This window comes from Diplotaxodon limnothrissa, linkage group LG22, assembly GCF_057381915.1.
Source record: "Diplotaxodon limnothrissa isolate DT_005_m linkage group LG22, D_limnothrissa_male_GT1.1, whole genome shotgun sequence".
NCBI lineage: Eukaryota > Metazoa > Chordata > Actinopteri > Cichliformes > Cichlidae > Diplotaxodon > Diplotaxodon limnothrissa.
Genome location: NC_140616.1, coordinates 21,421,748 through 21,442,544, shown reverse-complemented (window position 1 = coordinate 21,442,544; position 20,797 = coordinate 21,421,748). Strand labels below are relative to the sequence as shown.

Below are 20,797 nucleotides of genomic sequence, written 5' to 3'. Positions count from 1 at the left end.
ATTTGAAAAACATATTTACTCTAAGTGTGATAAGAAGACAAAACAAAAAGCGTTCAAACTTGAAATTAAGGATTTTCCTTAAAATACTTCGTTTATTTATCTTAAACAGGTTAGACTCACTGCTTTAATTAAACCTGTTAGAAAAATCTCATCGGATATATCGACCTGTTTCTCTTACTGCACTGGTCTTTGCTTTCTATTTGAGGGCAGAGAGCTGGTTCTTAACTGCCTGTGTTTGCGTTTGTAAATCACATTGAATTTAATTACATCGAGTGTTTCTTGAGTAAACCTGCCTTACCTCGCTTTGCTGTGGCTCACAGTTCCTCCTGCGCTCCCCTGTGCAGTCATCGTGCCATCCATGCGTGCACTTCGCGCAGCCGCAACCGGCTCGATCAACTTTAACTTCCCACAATTCCTGCGTGAAGAGGCTTCATTAACAAACAGCAACACACCGACGGAGCTAACATGTCAGACAAGAAGCAGACCGTAGATCTGGGCTTGCTGGAGGAGGATGATGAGTTTGAAGAATTCCCAGCCGAGGGTGAGTAGTTCACATGTTATCTGAGGTGTTGTTGTTCTTGTTTCTCTCTTCATTATTTGTTGGAGTCCGTTACGTTTTTCTTTGCTGTGTCCTGCTGCAGTGACTCAGCTAGCCTAGCCTATTAGCTTTAGCATTAGCTAGCGAGCTAGCTGGAAGAAAAACGCCACAATTGTTCCGATTTAACCAAACACACCACTTCACCGAGCTCCCAGTAGTTTAATTCACCACTAAAATTTACTTACTGACTGCGCTTAGCTGTTTAAATATTATGTATACTTGAAGTAATTGTCTTACACCGCCAATGTAGCTAAACCAACAAGCTAAAGTGTTCAGAACTGGTGAGCAGATACTTTTATATTAAGGTTTTATTGCAAGCTTACAGCTGTAATGTTTCCCAGACTGGACAGGGCTGGATGAAGACGAAGACGCTCATGTTTGGGAAGACAACTGGGACGATGATAACGTAGAAGATGATTTCTCAAATCAGCTGAGGTAATCTGATCAGTCAGAAATTGTTCATTAAATAAAACTTTTTTTTTAAAAAATCTCACAAATCACTTAAAAGCTAATGAAAAACTGTCCGATGACAAACAAAGACGTTTGCATAATCAGAATCGTTTTTGCACATTTCAGAATGCCAGTTTATGAAGTCCTTACTGTCTACTTTCTTGCCTTAATCTCATACTATATCTCCATCTTTATGCTTACATTTATTTGATCAAGTTTAGGGTCAAGCAACAAAAATACTCTCCGTTTTGAATGAAAATCTTTCTGTTTTAGCACATGTGGGACACAGTCTTTCTATTTATTTTAAATGGAACAAACCAACATTTGATCCACAGATGTTTCATATTTAATAATTCAGTCATCTGCTCTGCGTTTGTAGGTCATTGACGTGTTAACATTTGAATTTCTGTTGCTCTAAAAGCAGGGGTGCGTTTTTGTAACTGCTGTTGTGCACCTTTTTTTGATTTTGTTTCAAATGCCTGCCTAAATTAAAAGCTAGTTCATTTCAAACCACACCTTTATGTTAAACACCTTTCACCTGGTTTATATCGATCTCACATGTTTGGCAAGCCGGCTGTGTGCAAATAGCTAAGCAATACCTGATCAAAAACAATAGGACTTGCTAATATTTCCCGTGTTTGTTATCTTAACTTCTTTCTGCAAATGTTTCTCAAAACTGTGTCAGAAAAATGTAGATCATTGAGCAATTTCTGATGCATAAACTACAAATAAACAGTGCACTACTTTGGCCCAAAACCTCGTCCAGTAAATCTCTTGGCTGTCGAGAAAAATCAGGAAATCGGACAGCTGGTAAAATTTGCCCCCCTGGTGACGCTGGAAACTTTTCCGTGGTGCCTGTCGGAATAACATTACACGCATTGTGGTCGATCAGCGGTTACTTGTAAACCTAGTGGAGTTTCTATCAGATGTTTAATCGTTTACAAACATGCTCCAAGTCACTGTTTATCTATTAGTATTGTTTCTAAACCACAGGCGTTTTAAACAATGGCCACAGTTTAACATCTTCAAGTTCAAAATCCACAGAAAATAAACAGAAAAAAAAGAGTGCTTTTGGCACAATAATGTGAAAGGTGTGAATTTTTAGGAAACAAAAGTTAAATTAAGTTTTTAGACTTTACCCTGGTTCCCACTTACTGAACGACCTACCTTTCTCCCCCCCCCCCCCCCCCCCCCAAAACGAAAAGTATCAACACAGGCAACATCATTACTTAGCTACATGTATGACTGCTGATACTATATTTCTGTTTATCAATGTAACTGTGAATCCTCATCATATGAATTAGAAATACCACATACAGTATATAATGTAATCGGTCATGAAGAGCCTGATGGGTTATGCAGAGAGAAACTCCTATCAAACAATTAACATTTTTATTTATATGCTGTCCATATGTAGCACATGGTGAGTAATTTTCCCTGATATAACATATTGCCTTTGCACACCACCAGAATGCCTTTTAGGAGCCGTGCATGCAATTCAGTCGTTGATCTAAATGCAGCATGGAAGATGCAGTAACCAATAATGAACTTGCCTGGTGAGATTTGTACCAGTTTTGTGGCCTAGATCACCTTTTTTGACAGCAGGGCTCGTTTATATTTCACATATGTAGAAAAATATAAACGCCTCTAAAACGCAACAGACGAACAACATTTGTAACGTGCAAAAGTACCTTAGGTATGTTGAGTTTAGCAGAAATGTAATGGAGTTGGCAAATCTATGAGCAATCAGTATCCACTGATAGATAAATGGCTGCTTTGTTTTTATTTGAGTACCCTTTAGACAGTTATATGCTATTGTTTTATTTAGGCCAATTACGATAGCCATATTATTAAGTTGTTTCTTAAAGATATCATTATTGTTAAAGGCCACAGCTGCTATATGTCTATATATGTAATCATCAAATCCATAGCTGTATGCATTATGCAGTATTTATATTTTTTTTTCTTCTCATCTCCTAATGGTTCTTACAATCAATAGCAGAGGGTACTTATGCCTCAACCACCCACCTGTAATCATCTCTGCTGACTTGATCTTTCTATTTTTCTTTTCCTCCCTGCAGAGCGGAGCTTGAAAAACATGGTTACAAGATGGAGACATCATAGTGGCTGACAAGGCCTTTCAGTATTCGGAGACATTGGATATGGACATTTATAATTGAAAATTACTGGCTGACCACATACTGCAAGAAGAGCTCAGAAGATGTTAATTTGTTGCCCTTTTTTATAATTGAAGTTGATGGAAGTAAAGTGTTTGGAAGAAAGTGTTCCTTTGAGTGTTTTTCCTTTAATGTTTATGCTACAAATGTTTAGGTGACAGTTAAAGATAATTTCTGCATTACATTTGTGTTAATTTTATATTTGTGTGTAATGCAATCTGTAGACTGGTCCTAGCTCCTCAGCCTGAAGAAACCAGTTGGTTTTGAGTAATCATTAAAATATTGCTGAAATTCAATAGGCTGTAATAACTGCAGTCCCTGTAATCAAGGAAGAAAAGCCAGTGGCCAACAGTGATGCTTGAGCAAACATTCAGCCGGGGGTCTTTGGTTTCGGCTTGTCCTTGGGCAGCTCTTATTTTGTACAGGCACTAAAATCCATTTTTCTAGTTGGTATAGAAGATGACTCAGGGTTTGGCTAAAATAACTGCAAATTACAGTCTTTGTAAGAACTGTTGATCTCCTCAGACGCACACCTGCCAAGTCAACACAATCTACCTGTAATGGGCAGCTTGTTATTGCCCTCTGACACTTAGTGCATTTATTTTGGACTGCATGAATTTTGCATGATCTTACTCAGGTTCAAGTACTCAACAGATATTCGGGATCATTTTGCTTCAACTGTACTTTTTTAAAGGAAAATATTTTATGAAAGGCTCTGTTTATTGAAACTGTCAAAGCGATGTCTGCACGATAGAGGAAGAGTGAACAAAGTGTGCATGAGGGGAAAAAAATAGAGCTGCATAGGCTGTGCACGGTGGAAGTACACACAATGCAAACAAGTGTAAGTGCGCTTGTGGTGCATGCTACACACATACAGAGGCAGTTCCTTTGCACTGTGCTGTATAACAGCCCCCTTCCCTCTCAGCCCCACAGCGCTGGGCCGAGTCCCTGAAGGAGAGATTATCCACTGCCGTGTTTGTCAGAGACAGGGAGGGGGTCTCAGCATGGGGCCTCCCAGCTTGCCTTGCCTGGGCCTGCCCCTACTGCCAGCCAGGCCCTTCTCTTCCGCTTGGCACAGCGGGGACTCTTGTACTGAACCAGAGGCCAATTTATCCCCGCCACACTCCCCCGGCAAAATGATTTCTCTCAGTGTTTTGTCGACTCTCGGTCCCAGGGTCCTAATGAGGTGAAATGGATGCCAGTAAGACCGAGGCTGCAAGAGCCGCTTTCATCCTGAAAACAATATCCATCCTCCTACATGAGTGGAAAGTAACTTGGAAACATTTACACAAGCACTGTATTTACATACATTTTTTTCTGTACTGTGGTGTATTTGCATTTTGTGTAACGTGACGTTCACATACTCTTAAAAGATCTTAAATGTGTTTAATGACACACAAATTATCTCTGAGTCTGGATGAATGATAAAAACAGGACACATTAGAAAAATATTTTTCACGTCTGTGGAAAAAAATTGCATTCCATGGAAATTGTTGGCTTTTTTGAAGCAATTATTCGGTCTGATTTGAAGCAGCCCCTATTAGAAAAACATGATCAAACAAGTCAAAGGTCACACGCCCCAAAAAAACGTAAACTGCTTAATTTATCACACTTTAAGATTCATAAAACTAGAATTACAGTTTCCAGATTAAGGGCTAAAGATTAGACTTCTCACTGCAGTTTTCTTTTGTATTTTTTGAACCAGAGATATTTTCTTTACAATATAAAAGCATGTGGTGCCAAGATCTAAAGAGCTTTCCGAGTCCTCCAGAAAGAAAAATATTTGAAATCACAGATTCCAGTGTAAGTAAAATTAAATACAAGTGCTTCTAACCACTACCATCTTTTCCAGTGCTGGTTAGTCTAAGCAAATAAGGTTTGAGTAATGAGATATGTTTGATTCCAAAAGAAGTCTCCAAGAATCCTCCGCCCCTCGAAAGAAAAAAGATCACATGACCTGCAGGTAATGGACAGAGCGCCTCTGGGACTGAAGTCACAGATTTGTGAATCTCATCAGTTTCATGGTTTGGGGGACAGTTATGTAAAAAACTTTTTTTTTTTTAACAAGAAAATTGAAAACAAATTTTCTCTGTCACGATGACGTCCCCATCTCCACCTTCCACCACCTTTAAGATAGCAAATTTCTATTGGATTGATAGATTTTTTTTTTTTCATTCTTAAGTTTATCATTAATTAAAGCTTTAAATTTCACCTAAACAGATTTGGACGTTGTTATTCTTTTATCTAATACCACTCAAGTATGGACGAAATAGCTACATTATAAATCTTATAACCGAACACTTCTAAATTACAGATGCTTACACACAAATTTAAATGCTTACAGACTTTCAATATTAAAACTGGAATAGCGCTGATTATTTATGGTACAGGTCAGTTCAACCATCACTAATAAATTCTTATAATTGGTATCTAATTATGTCATTAGGTTGGGTAATATAAAACATACTTAAATTATGTATTGTGTCAGAAACAATTGGCGCGTATACGTTTTTAATGCACAGCGTCATACATTTGCGAGTAATTTTCAAACGAAAGAATTGTCGTTTTGTAGGGGAGGTTTCATTATTGATCAGTGAGCTCGTTATCATTCCTGACACCATATGCTGCTGTTTTAACGAAGCTTCTTGCATCTCAGAGCTACACAAAGGTGCTCTTTATTTATCCCACTACTGCCTCATTACACGCTCTATAAATGAAACAATCTCTCGCAAACATCGGTTACAACCATAAATCAGCCTTCCGGATATTGTTCCCAGGTCTGTTTACCAAGTGGAAGTCAGTCAGTAAACATCAGTAATTATTATTTAACTGTTTATTAACAGTACAAGACTTATTACTGAAGTAAGTATTCTAAAGTATTGTGAAGATTATTATTTTTCTAGCACCCTCTGCAGGAAATAAAGCAAGGTATCATGTTCCATAAGCTTGGACTCAAACATGCGGGATGCCCCAATCTGTTTATGCCCATAAGGGCTCTGGGCCACATGATTATTCTAAGGGCTGGGAAGTCAGTGAAGTGAGAGAATCGGTAAGTGAGAGCAACAGAGGACGACTTGTGACCATTTTGTTTGTGCTGAGAGCGTAAGATTGGTCCCTTGTGTTTGGCGCGGTGAGAGGGCCTCCGTGGGCCCTCGATATTCAACCTCACACAGATCATCAGGCTTTTCAGCGTCTCTGTTCTGGTTCCTCTTTGATCTTTTTTAATGATGACTTTAATTTGCGCTAGCATTTCTTTTTTAAATTTTTGTTGTTGTTGTTTCTTTGTGACCCACATTCACCTTGACACTGTGGCTGATATTGACTGATGTGGGGTAGAAGTGAATAACAATCTGCTTGAAAGGATTGCATTTGAAATCTTCTGAACTGTAAAAGACCATTACTGTCTTTGCTTCTTTATATGGATATCCTCATAAGGAGTAGGCTAATACTTTAAAGAGATTCAAACCAACAACCGAATGCAAGAAATTCTGCGAACAGAATTTTGCGAACAGTCTTTTCCAATGCCTAGATTCTTCGTAAAGCTTTTTTCCCCCTTATCTGCAAATTGTTTTCCCTCAGCCCACGCAGTTCTGAGACCACATGCAAGAGAGCAGCCAATGGAACTGTGGTGAGGACTATTTCATAACGCTTCATGTTGTGAGATGGCAGATCCATTGTTCTCAAGGCCCACAAGTCTGTGGGCGAGAGTCCCCGCTGTGTCTACACTGAAGAAACACACCAGCCTCCCAGGGTATATTTTCCTCGCTTTTCTGCAGACACCGGAGGCTACTGTGACCATTCCAGCTCTCTCTCTCCCACTGCTACAGGCCCTGCACTCCTCTCTTCGCTCCCTTCACTAACCAGCCGGGGTGAAGACGAAGCTGTCGCTGCACAGCTAGGAAGCATGCAGCTGCTACTATAATAGCCCTAATTGCATGTTTCTTTTGTTGGGCTGAAATTAGCAGTGGGGCTACAAAACTACTACTAAAACCCCCCAAAAACCTCCAAGTAAAGATGGCGGGGTGTGTGTTAAAAAAAAATACACAAAAAAAAAGACACTCAGGGGTGCGCTCACCACTGAGAATGCCAACCCATTGCAGAATGGCCCACACCTGTATGCTCGCACCCCCGCTAAAGTAAACACAGATAATAAGGTATAATTACTTTAGAAAATAATAATGAGTAGCAACCCTCAAGACCCCCCTCCTCTCAGTGACAAAGGACTGCCTGTTTTTTGTGGGGGGTGAAACAACCCCAAAGGACGCTGGCGAGTGCCCTATCAAAAGACCTGAGGGCCCTACTGAGGGTCCCTTATAGGACCATCATCAGTGTCAAGGAGGACTTGGGCTTTTAAGTCTATTCTACCCTAACTGCCTCAATTCAGCACTATGGACTGACCACGAGCTACTTTTTCAGCTCCATTCATCCTCATCAAAGTGATCCCCAGTTGTCCAGAATGGTTTTCCCACTCTCTATGAGATCTGAAGAAACTCGCAATTTCTACTGTGGATCAATTTATGTAGCTCCAAATCACAACAACAGTTGCCTCAAGGCACATTATAATCACTAACATGACGTGTAGTGAAAATAAAAATGATTAAGCATCTATATGTATCTGTACATAAGAAAAGACCAGAATAAGCCAGATCTTCTTCATGGATTCACTTCTGCTGCAAGGTCGTAATAACGCACTGTGTTAGAAGACAGCAAATAGCATTAAAAGAATAGGATAAGAATAGGGCCGAGTCAGCTGGAAACAGAATTCCCCTCAACTTTTGCATCTGTGCTGTCTTCACACAGAGGACTGAAAAAAAAAGAAAAGATTGTTGTGTTAAACTAAAAGTTAAATATTTGTGGAAATAACTTTATGTTCTTATTGGAAGAGAATTAGATTACAATATTTATACAACTCTCATACCAAGCAGCAGGTTTGCTTATCTTGGTGCAAAAAGTGGTTTTATGATTTTATCATAAAATCCAAGCAGAGGCACCTGCAAAGCTCACTAATAAGCATGTTATATCTTAACAACGTTTCAAAAGAACATAGTTTAAACTCAGCATTTTGCTGTTTCAGGAGTGGAATGTGTCTTGGACTATTTCTTGGCTCTCAGCAGTTGTTCGGCAACCAGAAGAGACTCCAGCCAAAAATAATCTGGCACTATACGTCCAGTAAAATTGCTAATTATGTTTTCCTGCTGTTTACTGTCTACAGCCTTAAACTAAGAAACTAAACAACTTGCTGTAGCTTTATTTTTAATGGACAAATATGAGAAATCACATTTAAATCCATGCTTTCCTTTTGATAACTTGTCTTTTAGCTTTGTGGATGTGTGTCATACAATGTCTTGATGCTGATCTATCAGTGCAGATTTTACTATACCTTATGAAACTGAGGCCACAAAAGCCAAATTATCAAAAAAAATAAAATAAACATCAGCCAACAGATCTCTAATAATTACAACAGTAAGGAGCAGTTTAACTTGACAGGTTGACCCAAAATTTCATAAACGTTACTGAAGGGACCACCTAATGTGGAAATATTTCCCTCCACTACACATAGAAATACCAGATACAGTATCTGGCCACATTTCAAGTTTTTTTCTCTTTGACCCTATGAATTTTTATGAGTACCATCACAGCCCAGCTCAAAACGTGCATAAACTCGTCTGAGCACGGGAACATGACACTGGAGAGTTCAGGCGGTGTGGGATCACGCCATGGCCTCACTGTCACTTAAATCTGTCCAGATTTTAACCTGATATGACATGTTGGCACACCAAAAGCAATAGATGGGTATGTTTCAGTTTAACGTTACTCTTATGAAAACACCAGACTTTGGTTTGATGTCAGAACAGATTAGGAGTGGCCCGGTTTGGTCCTGCACTTTATGACTATGATCCATCTCATAGGCCATGCATGGATAATTTTACAAAGGTGATAAACTTTAAGGATAGCTAGCATACAGATCCCCCACAAACTCTGACCTTCAACTATTTGGCCAAAGTGGAGTTAAGACTATTATATAGCTTTATAGCATCTTTATTTCATTACATAAACAGTAACTGCACGCTGGCTACTTAAGGCTAGTAGGTGAGAAAACAAATTAATGACTATCTTGTTCTACCTTTTTTGATGCTTCATTATTAAGAAGTGTAACAAATTGGTATCAAAGCTTATAATACTGGAGGAAAAAGATAACACCTGATAAACAGGTTTATCTAAAAGCCTTGGTTAGCCCTGCAGTTTTTAAGCAATCTTTAAATTGCACATTAATGGATGCGTTAATGAAAGAATCTTATATTCATCTAGTCTTTTTCTTTGTTATGGTGAGTGGAGAGGGTTAATCATAGTATTCACAATCAGAGTTTGACTAGTTCCACTGAAGCTTCTAAAGATTTCTTTCACTAAACGTGAACATTTTTTGTAACAGTTAATTAGTAAGTTGAATGGAATAGTTATGTGATAGGCGTCTGAGGCAAAACCATTAGTACTTTATTCATTCATCCAACTCAATTCTATAAATGTGTCGTTTCAAACAGCGATGAGCGGGCCAAGCAATTCAGCAGGGTATAGTCGCTAAGGCAACTTGATCTGATTATGTCAAATGTAGCTTTAAGCAGGTCCAGGAAAAATACGAATTTTCTGTTTCATAAATGTACAAATTACACTTTGTTACGTCAGAGAAGGGTTCAACTCCTTAAATAAAGTTTGGTGTCAATCATATATTGCATGTATATAAAAGAGGGACTATTTTTTTGTGTTTTTTTGTTTTTTAACTGAAAAGTGAGGATTTGACTGCTCTGCACTCACAGGAGTAGCTAATCAATCATAAAGTAGGCCCAACCTGAAAAATACCCTACTTTACTTTTCTTTTTTAATATAATAGGGACCATAATTTATAATATCTATATAATATTGTGAAATATAATGTATAACTAGAGATTTAGACTATAAACTTATCAGAAATAAGGAAACCAAGTCAAACCAGAGGAGCTGCCCACCATTAGAAAGAATCCAGGTTTAAGGCAATTCCACACCAGCTTCACCTTCATGAAAATACGTGCATCTTTTCTTTAGTACTAAAAATGGTTGACGAGATTATTACCTCAAAGTTCCTGTGTAACACATTTCCATCCGATTTGGATTTCCCATAATAAAACAGGTTTAAAAAGTTAAACCAGCAACTTGGTCTGAAGATTATCCGTGCCACTTTTGGTGAAGGTTCAAAAAAAATAATTGACTGTGAAAAAAAAAAAAAAATCTTTCTGTAAAATCGAATCATATTAGGGCTTCTTCAGTCAAGTGTTTCCCAGACTCTAATAATTTATTTGTGGTAAATACATCAGCAGTTTTTAGACAAAACCCTTTTGTGTCCATTGCAGCTTCACCTAGTGGTCGAATTCTACACAGTCTTTTAGATTTCTCCAAAACAGAGTAGTAATTAAAAAAATGGTAAAGATTTGTGACTTTTACATGTTTTCCCCAAAATCTAACAATCAATTCATTTAAAATTACATACAGCAAAACACCTCGAAATCATCTCTTTTCACGTGGACCTGCCTTGGAGGCTGCAATGACAGATGAAAGAAAGACTTGGCTGCTTCTCCAGCTTTGCAGCATGGCGCTAAATAAGAAAGGCTGACAGTAGCCGGCAACCCTCCCACACCTGCAAAAACACACATAACTCAACTGGTAACTCTCAGCGAGTAAATGTTTCGCATCTTTTGAATGCAAGTCTTGTGGTATTCGGTACTTCTATCAACACAAAGTGGGGATAATAGCTGCTGTGATTAAGTGTCTAATGTAAAGTGAATCAGTGTTGCATGTGAGTCATCCCTATGCCATCATTAAACCATAATGTGCAACTGAGCTGAATTGCCCTGCGGATGGCAGCGTGTTTTTAACTGTGACGTCTGTGGCAACAACACCCCCTGCTGAGTTTCCTTCCCGTATGCCCATGATACCTGGCAATTAGGGAGTTTGTTTTCTATTTTTACTCCCAGATTTTTGCTCTGTCCCCTCCCAAGCCTTCAATATTTGAACACACTGGCTCAGCCATCCACCTGACCTGCTGCACTTAAAAGCACTGGACAGTGAAGGAAGAGGAAATTAACAGGGGGAACAATTTAGGCACCAGAGAGGCTTTTTCCACCAGAGCAATAAAGCACACTTGATGTTATAATCATCTGTGGTGAATTATCAGGCCTCTGATAATTGTAATTAATCAATCATCGGGCTCACTCATGCACTCCCATGAAACCCAGCATCACTGTAGATCAACCTGAGTAGTGTTGACCTATGAGATATCGATGTGCAGCCATGATTCGTGGAGCTTCCTTGAGTTGGATCGAGTCATTAGAGCACGGTAAATTACATGTCCCCGTATCTGCATTATAGCCGCACGACAGCGGAAAACAATTGCAGGAAAAAGTCCATTAAAGACCCTCAAAGTTGCACAATTCAGATGATGGGAACATAAAAAGGGTGCAGGACAAATTCAAGCCTTCAAATCACATCGATCATGTTCACCACATTCAACCAGAACAACCTCACCACTTCACTGCGCGGCCGCCTCCAAAACAGCACATGTTTCAAGAGAGAGCACAGTGACAGACAAACTCATAAAATAGGACATAACATTCTCTCTTGTTCTTTAGTGTCTTTGCATTTCATCACCCCTCTTTCCCTCTGCCTCTCTCTCGCTTGCATATGCACACACACACAACACACACACACAAAAACTCGTCTGGAAATACTGGGTGGGAGGCCTTGGACCAGCCTCAGTCGACTGGTCCCAGGCCCAACAAGGAAACAATTAATCATGTGTGAGCGGCTGTCTGAGTGTCTGCTCTCTGGACAACAACAACACTCAGCCATTTATCTCCCCTCAAGGCAGAACAAGGCAGCCAGCACACCATGCAGGCATGCACTCTCTCATCCTCGCACTTACTCACAGATGTTGAAGAAGAACAAAGATGCACACTCGATTCCACAGACACTCAAAATAATGCACACGTGAAAAGTGAAATGCGAAATGCGTGGAAATCACATTAATGCGAGCGCACGGACACTTTCGACAGCAGATGCGATTTACATTTGGAGGCGCATGAACGCACACACACACACACACACACACACACACACACACACACACACACACACACACACACACACACACACACACATACACAGGTGCTTAATGCTTTGTCATCCTAATCAGATAGATGTCAGCACTTCCTAATGGTCCTGATGACATATACAGGCGCTACATGCTGCTGGCTCGCTACTTTGAGATCAAAGACGGACAAACAACGCAACTTTCTTTCGTGATTCATTTGAGAGCGATGACTTCTACCGAGGCTGCCTTTCATTTTTCAAACCGTGTTTGTTGCTCGCCGTGCAAAAGCAGAATAGAAGGACTGTGGCATTTTTCTTGCACTCTTCTTAGATGAACGAGCAAAGTTGAGTTGACAGTCATTTCATTTTAGGAAATGTAGTCCTCTCCAATTTAACTCTTGCTCTTCCGACATGGCAAGGCAACTTAGGAGTGAGCTAAAGCAGGCAGGGCTTAGTGAAATGAAATAGGAAATTTGTCGTTTATTCTTCGCTGCTTCATCTAGTCCAGACAGGGGGTGGTTTGTGAATGTAGGTGTGTGGTTGTGTGGTGGAGTATACAGTAATACGCTTGAGTGTGTATCCAAATACCTATTTAAAGTGTGTGCCCGTGTAAGCCTGCATGCATCTGCATACGTGTTAGTGCGCGTCCAACTTAGGGGAAAGTAAAGCGCCTAAACCTCAAGTGAAGCAAACAAAGAAGCCGGTGTGTGTTTCGGGATGGGGCGTCTGGATGGCATCAGGGGAGCCTGGCAGATTAGTTGTGACACAGGCTACTCCCGGGATCCCTGGTGAGAACCGCATCGCTGCAGTCTGCAGTGGAAAATACACTTTGAAGCGCTAATGCATTAAAGAACATATCTGCAGTCCGGTTTTTTCATGTAGTTCATTTTATTATTTTTTTATTACACCACCCACTCTGATTGAGGTTAGGGTTGCTTAGTTATTTGACAGATATGTGAATACAGATTCAATTACATTTTTAGTAACTCCCTGTTATAGTGTATTTGAGAGGGAATATATATTTAGCTAGTGTAGCTAAGTATATTGTAGTTTCAGTTTAATTCTATTAGAATGACCCGCAAAAAAAACCTGCCCCACAGGGGTTTATTGTCAGGCCTGCAACGATTTTCAAATCTTCCTTCTATATTTAGCGATGACTGAATCAAAAGATCCATCACAGAAACAAGTTTAAGTTAGGTATTGTTGCTGTATGTTAAACCTGACAGATAAAACAGAGTACATAGCATCGCATTTACAGGGGGATGATGAAATGAACATAATATGTGTAAAAATCCAAAGAAAAACATATAACTGCCGCATGTGTGACGATGCTCCTGCAAAGTTTCGTTCTGACTAGCCGACCTGCTAGGGAGGAGAAAGGGCACATACAGACCTATACATATTTATGCTGCGATTATCATAGTAAGACATTATTCTCTCCCTACCCTGACATATTAGCTGTCAGGTTAAAGCATGTATAGAGCTGCAATAAATCCCCTCCATAGTGGACAGTGTTGCTGTTTGCATTTATACTTGTGTACTGATAAATCTGTGAGTGATATGTAAAACTGAGCTGTTAATATTAGACTCAACAAATCATGAAGAACAGTTGCATTTACTGAAATGAAGCAGAAGCTGTAAAAAAAAATGCAGAATTAATAGAATATAGCAATTATATTAATATAATGAGCAAGCTAGAGAAGTGTCATCCCTGTGCTGTCACAGCTGCTGAGGTCTATGTCGTAAGTGGCAACATAGAGCATGGGGCTGCTATTAATCAAGCTTAGCAAAACAGTGGAGGCTCCAGGATGTTCATGCTACTAGACAAAACTTGTCACCTTTGCCCCTGATTTCAACCTTTGAGCTAACATAAGTGGCTGTTAGCTGTACCTTCATTTTATAATACAGACATCAGAAGGGTATTGATCGAAAGAAAGAAAAAAGCTATTAGAAATGGCTCCTTTAAACGAAAATGAGACAGGTATTATATCCCAAATGGGAACCAACAGCTGAGCGAGAGTTCGGCATCTCAGATAAAAAGATTAAAAGCAAGCTCGCAAATAAATAATTCAAAAACATTCAATCGCACCATTCATGTTGCATTCTAAAACTTCCTGCGCCAACTTGAACTTCAATTAAGTCATTTAGACAAATGGCACCGTCACTCTCTCACTCCCTCCTCCTTCAGTCCAGGTGGCAGCTTGACAGGAAGAGGAACAGGAAAGGACTTAAAGATTTGCTGCTGCTCTCATTCTCCTTCAAAGACAAATGGCCCTCTGATAATTTCCCACAATGCTCCTCGCACGGAGGCCTCTGTGATCTGTGGTTATGAGAAAGCACAGGAATCTGACCGACAACCACCTCAACTATGGGGAGAAGAAGTTAAAAAAAAAAAACAGAGAAAGGTCTTCTTTTTTTTCTACAAGCCTACTTCCCGCGGCTTGGTCGCTCTGCTTTTGTGGGAAGCATCTGGGTTCATTTATCCCAGCCAGGCATCCTTGAGGACCCCTGTGCCCTCTCAGGTTGCAGGGTCTGAGCGTGCTCCAGAGTGGCTCCTTATTGTTGTTGTGAAAGAGAGGAGCTCAAGCCTGCTGACTAGCCTGTCTGGCTACATCTCAAAGTTCCCATGCACCCTTTCCCCTGCTATGCCAGGCCCCTAGCCCATCCCAGATGCCCTGAAGCATGGTTAGTGTAGCGCTTCATGTGAACTGAAAGATACTAAACAGATTCATTCAGAAGCTACAGTGAAGACAGCCCGCCCTGAGGTTCAGGGGAATTTCACGACAGAGAGTAAAGAGTGTGAAGCTTCAAATAAATGTCTCCGAGTGCGTGCGGGCGTGAACTTGTCTCACATGTTTATGAAGTCAAGATTTGCCAAATGAGGCAAGCAGACACACATTATATCTTAAGCGTGTGTGCAAGGAGAGCACTCCCATTACTCAAGACCGCAGGTGAAATGATTGAGAAGTCCAGTCAGCCCTACTGTTCGATATATAATCTTCCACAGTCCACTCCAAGCCAAACGTCAGCTCAGGTTAACAGCCTGCACAGCTGAATGGAAGCAGAGTGAGTCTGGCTGGTTACTTAAAGTCACTGAGAAGTTATTCAAACACCCAGTTATTATGGTGTAAACAAAGGCGGCTTGTCACACACTATTACAGATATGGTGTTTACAAGAATGCCACTTTAATGCAGCGCATGTTATGTATGATGATTAAGAATAGTCTTTGACAACCTGATTGGTGTAAAGTAAGTAGATTATAAGACAAACTGTTTTTGTTGTTAGTCCAGCAGCAGAGTATGCACAGAGTCTATTATTTTGCTAATAGGCCCTATATGATTGATAAACAAAGGATGCATTTGCTGTTCTATGTATTAGCACTTTTTTATGGAAGTGACAGTGAAGATAAACCTACAAAACACATTTTCTGCCTTGTATGTAAAACATATTAAACTGTGGCTTATTTCCTAGGAATGGCTCCACTATTTTTTCCCCTCACCACTCTCTTGTCCTTTATGTAAAACAGATTTGCACAGTCTGCTCTGTGGCTTGCGATACTCATTCCCAGTTTGCATGTTTTTTTCCCCTCCACAGAGCAATTTGTTTCATATCCGAGTTTGTATTTTTGCAAATATTGAGCACAAAAGAAAAGACTCTGGCATCTTTTTGGTTCTCAGGGGAAACAATTATAGCGGAAGTGCGGCGGTTATTATCAAGTGGTTACAGGTTTTGCAGCCATTGTGCTGTTGTGTCCTTGAGCAAGATAAACTGAGAATATCAACTGAAACCATTTTAGAAACTATTATATTGGAAGAATTAAGATTTAAGTTAGGTCAGGGATACACAGTTATCAATATGCAATTAGATTTTGCCAACATGAATTTGCCAAAATTAAAAAATTTAAATTAAAATCATCTGTACATTTAAAAAGTGGTTTGGTGTGTTACAACATGAGCCTGAAGGGCTCTTCTTTCTGTCCCTCATCGATAAAGTAACTCATTAAAAAACAAACAGACAAACAAAACCATATTTCCTGTTTGACTTTCCGACATTTTCAATCCAGCCTTTATATTAACAACATTTTCACTTTGCAGTATCAGAGACATGTTCTACCTTTGTACTAATGTGTAACAGTGGTACTCTTTTACCTTTATACCTTCCTCAATGAATTAAAAAAAAAATCATGTGAAAATACTATAGATAACATCTCTGTGCATCTCTGGATGTATTCAGGATCTTCTCTGGTGGTGAGGTAATGTTGTGACTTACTAATATGTTTTAAATTGCTTTTTTTTGGATTACCAGATACACAAACACACATGTCAGTATAATGAGGTAATAAGTAGAATAAAATAATGGATGGAAGTTTAGCGAAAATAAAAATAAAAAAATAAAATGCAACACATAAACATGAGCACATTACATTAGCATTAGTTCACTGTACCAACACTTTTCTTCTCCTCTATTACTATTAAGAAAGAACTTATTTAGATTTAGCAACATTAACCTATGGCTAATTTTCAACCCGTTTTTTATGGCATCAAATATTTTCAGTTCACTGATATTGGATGCATTAGGTGTACAGTGTGTAACAAACTCCCCCGGCATAGCAGAAAATCTTGTACAATTATGTAGAAAAAAGATTACAGTATACTCATTTTCAGTTAAGTCACACAAAACAATGCTGTATTAAATCTCATTCAGTACTGAATAACAGTAATTGTACAGAAATGAAACTTTTCTATAAAAATGTATTGCATTCCAAGGAGAGTGTACAGATTATGTAAAATATTCAGTGCAGGCAAGGACAAAGACTTGTGGAAATTTCAGTGTTTTAAATTATTAATTAAGCTGAATTGTGTTGGTTTTTTCAGACATGTTTTATTTAAACGGATTGCTGTGGTTCTGTGATGTGTTTACCATAGTGAAAACACATCACACAGACGGTTTAGCTAGCAACCGGCCACCATGACCAAACCCCTGTGGCAATTAATTACACCTGGCCACAGCTGATGTTGCTGAAAATGTTGACTACAGCGCCATTACTGCTACAGTGGAGTACAAGGAGTAGAAAAAGCTTCAGATCCACCTTTGAAGGCTTCCTTATATTATGTTTTAATTGCTTTATCTTATTTTATATTATAAAGCACTTTGTAACCTTTGTTCCTGAAAAGCGCTATATAAATAAACGTATTTACTTATAAGAGCTGATATCTGGTCACAGTTAAAGAAAGAGAAGAAACTGAATCCAGAAAAAATAGGTTAGGACATCCAGATTTAGACTCAGCTCAGGGAATTGTGCTTTTACAGACACAGAGGTACAGCATTTGAATACAGTTTAAAGTAAATAGAGCAAATAACCTAATTAATTTGGAAATAAACTACAGTAGTATAAAAAGAGTAAAAATACAATGGCAACCAAAAGCTATCCATATTATACAGCACAGTACTCTGATATTTTTTACATGAAGATATAATTTTCTGAGGTTGTAAAACCCTGTAAAATATCTCTTTCACGCTGGATCTACCTGCCAGAAACATTTCTTATATTCTTCTTCTGCTCGTATATTTTCATTACTGATAAAAATATATGAGTACAATGATAACAATTTGAAGCATTACATTTTCAGGATATAACTTACCACTGACCCGTGCTCTACATCAACCCTAGGAAACCCAGTTATGACAAGCGACACATCAGTGCATTACTATGATGTTTCCACTTTTAAGCTCTCTTTGGTTTTGTATCTTCATCACATACATTTCAAAATGGCATTAGGAATAGTGAGAGTGACAGAAAAATTGCATTCTTTAGCTGTGGAAAACAGGACAAAGCCACTGCCACAACCACACTCCTCTTTTTTTTCAGGTAAAAACGTCTTACAAATTTGAATCTCATTACCATGTCATGAATACGTCTTTGGGAATCCATTAGGCATTTCCTTCCTAAAACTACAATAAGAATTCACATTCATCCAAAAAAGAAAAGAAAGAGTGGGGAAGGAGAATAAAGCCCCAGCAAGAACATTACTGTAAAGCTGTTTTAGCTCTTTCAGTCCACTTAAGAAGAGGCAGAAAAAAAGATGTGAGTGACTGACAGATGATAGCAATAAAAAGTAAGAACAAACTGGCCATTTTACTGCGGTGGGGCCATTTGAGAAGGGATTATTAACTTGTCAGCATTTCAAACTGAGACAAAACTTTTTCTCCTCCAAAACACATCCCCATGTCTCTGCTACTTTTATTAGAAAGTCTTTAAACCTTTTGACCCCAAAGGGCCTGTGTTATTGGCTGTTAATAGGGACACACGGGTCAGTGGGGAGACCCTAAATGCCCTATTAATCATTTGTTTAGAGCTCGAGCCTATTTTCGAAGCTCTGTGTTTAGTGTGGGTTAAAAATAGGAGGAGGCGGATTGAGACAGCCGTCCGCCACTCATCGCTCAAGCTGTCAGGACACGTGAGTCCTCGGGGACGTGGGCAGGAGACCCCTCAAGCCGTGGAAGTTCAAAGGTTGCAAGGTTTATTTTTAACCCGCTTGCTTTTTTGGTGGTTGGCACAATCATTGTTGGTTTCCTTTCTACAAGGCTTGACAAGCAAAGTAATTTCGCCCAGTGGGATTTTTTTTTAAAGGAATTACCTTGTTAAAAAAATCACGAGTTTCATGTCTAAGCTGCTACACACTAGTTTGCACATCTCATACAAACTTTGCAGTTCATGAATAATACAAATGAAAATGCTACTACATGCTTTTTTTTACTAAATGCCACAAGCAAGCGAGTTGTTTGCAGCAGACTGACAGTGATGGGAAATAAGTCACTGGATCAAATCATTAATCTTGTCAAATATTGTCATATGACAGGAGAAAATACAGGTGTGGAGATTGCATCGGCTGATAAAACATTACTTACAGCCATTTTTCCAATAAGCGATGGACCCGGTGCTGTCAATATTTGGAGGGGATGCAAGGTATGCCCTGGTGAAGGCCATTTTGCGAGGAGCAGAGAGCCTGCTGGGAAAAATACAGTGGTTCATGCTGGGTCTCCGGGAAGCTGAAAAGCCGCCAGCAAAAAGCTATGAATTATTTTGAGCGCAAAATACATTTTCTTTGAAGACTGTCGGGCCATTAGGGCCCTTTTGCTCCCTTTTAAATTGTTTTTATGCTGTGAGTAATGTTAACCTTTGCTTTTGTAGTCATGAAATTCTCTCTGTACCTTTTCCCTCCTGGCACAAGACACAGATGGGCTAGAAAAGCTGGATATAAAGTATAGGAACCATTTGCTGCAAGGAAAGAAAAGGCTGGAGGAAGGAACTGAGGCTTTCACACTGATGTCTACAGGTCTCTGTTGCTCAGTACAATAGATAGTTGGCGCGTGTAAGAATAAGCCCACACAAACATGATTTTGTTTCATATTAAAGCTTTTCCAAGTTTTCCAATGTGTTTTACAGAAAAATGACAAGAAATCATTACAATATACCTATGATGATGTGACTATTCCTTTACATACAGCTATGCTGGTGGCAAACAAATTCTGATAGTGAGTGTACATATGCATGTTTGTATATGAGCCAAAAGGTCAAAATAAGTGTGTTAAGTTTTATTGGATAAGGATTATAAAGGAATGGATGATTATTTTGAGTTGTAACTTTAAAATGAGCTTAGCGTGTGACACCTTAGTGTCTGGGACAGAGCCTAAACTGATTTTATAGTGAATGTCTTCTTTGCAAAGTGGCAAAACAAATATTTAGACTCCTTAGGTATCCATGCACATATTATCAGGGCCTTGTGCTCCATCCTATGCCTTATGCATCCTATGCATCCTAGGAGTGTGTAATAGATTAATACAAGACACAGTACCAACAAGAGAACTTTCTCTCTGTAAATGCATAAAATAAAAAATTAAACAAATACAATTTGAAAAAACAAAAAAACAACCCGACCTTCCATGGCCCGCACCACGTGCGCGGTTGATCCTCTTTCACCTTCCTTTGGCACTGCACCGGCGCGTAATCTCCATGGGAACGCCGTCACGCAGGAGGAAGTGAACAGGACTATCTGACAGTGAGCTCGCTTTAGCATGGCAACAAAGGTAAGCAGCTGCTGAGTTTTCCCCACGTCACCTCCCCGTGTTGCTGGCAGGAGCTGTCGCCTTGTCGGTGATGTGTGCCCGGTGCAGGGGGTGTGCGGCCCGAAGCCCTCCGCCTGTCATGACGTTTGCCCGGAGGAGGGCTCGCTAACTGCCGGTTAGCCAGCTAATAGGATGTGCTAGAGTTTAACACTGACCACACGGTAATGACATTGAGACTTTACTGGTCCCGGTTAGCTAGTTGGTGAATATTTGGCTTGCAGCATTTTTTATTATAAGCTGAATGAAGTGGTGTTTCCACAGTGATGTAAAATGCAGCAATGATGCTATCGCTTCCTTCACTCCTTTTTTTCCTTTCCTTTTTCTAAC

The 20,797-nt window shown here is 39.5% G+C and overlaps 2 protein-coding genes across 3 annotated transcripts in view; both read left to right on the top strand.

Moving 5' to 3' along the window:
* Positions 1–415: 415 nt before the first annotated feature.
* Positions 416–3,486, top strand: sem1 (SEM1 26S proteasome subunit). Its single transcript, XM_085346478.1, has 3 exons — positions 416–541; positions 940–1,033; positions 3,130–3,486. The coding sequence occupies exons 1-3, from the start codon at positions 466–468 to the stop codon at positions 3,170–3,172; spliced, it is 213 nt and encodes a 70-aa protein (XP_085202604.1). The 5' UTR covers positions 416–465; the 3' UTR covers positions 3,173–3,486.
* Positions 3,487–20,419: 16,933 nt separating this feature from the next.
* Positions 20,420–20,797, top strand: part of slc25a13 (solute carrier family 25 member 13) — a 53,835-nt gene continuing 53,457 nt past the window's right edge. For both annotated transcript variants that reach the window (XM_085345920.1, XM_085345918.1), the window contains exon 1: positions 20,420–20,431. In XM_085345920.1, the coding sequence (XP_085202046.1) occupies positions 20,420–20,431 (12 nt within the window). The remainder of the gene's footprint in view (positions 20,432–20,797) is intronic.

Excerpts from the sequence above, each read along its gene's own strand:
- sem1 (XM_085346478.1), top strand. The coding sequence starts at position 466 with ATGTCAGACAAGAAGCAGACCGTAGATCTGGGCTTGCTGGAGGAGGAT. Across the intron at positions 542-939 it reads TGAAGAATTCCCAGCCGAGG|ACTGGACAGGGCTGGATGAA; the intron begins GTGAGTAGTTCA and ends AATGTTTCCCAG. Across the intron at positions 1,034-3,129 it reads GATTTCTCAAATCAGCTGAG|AGCGGAGCTTGAAAAACATG; the intron begins GTAATCTGATCA and ends TCCTCCCTGCAG.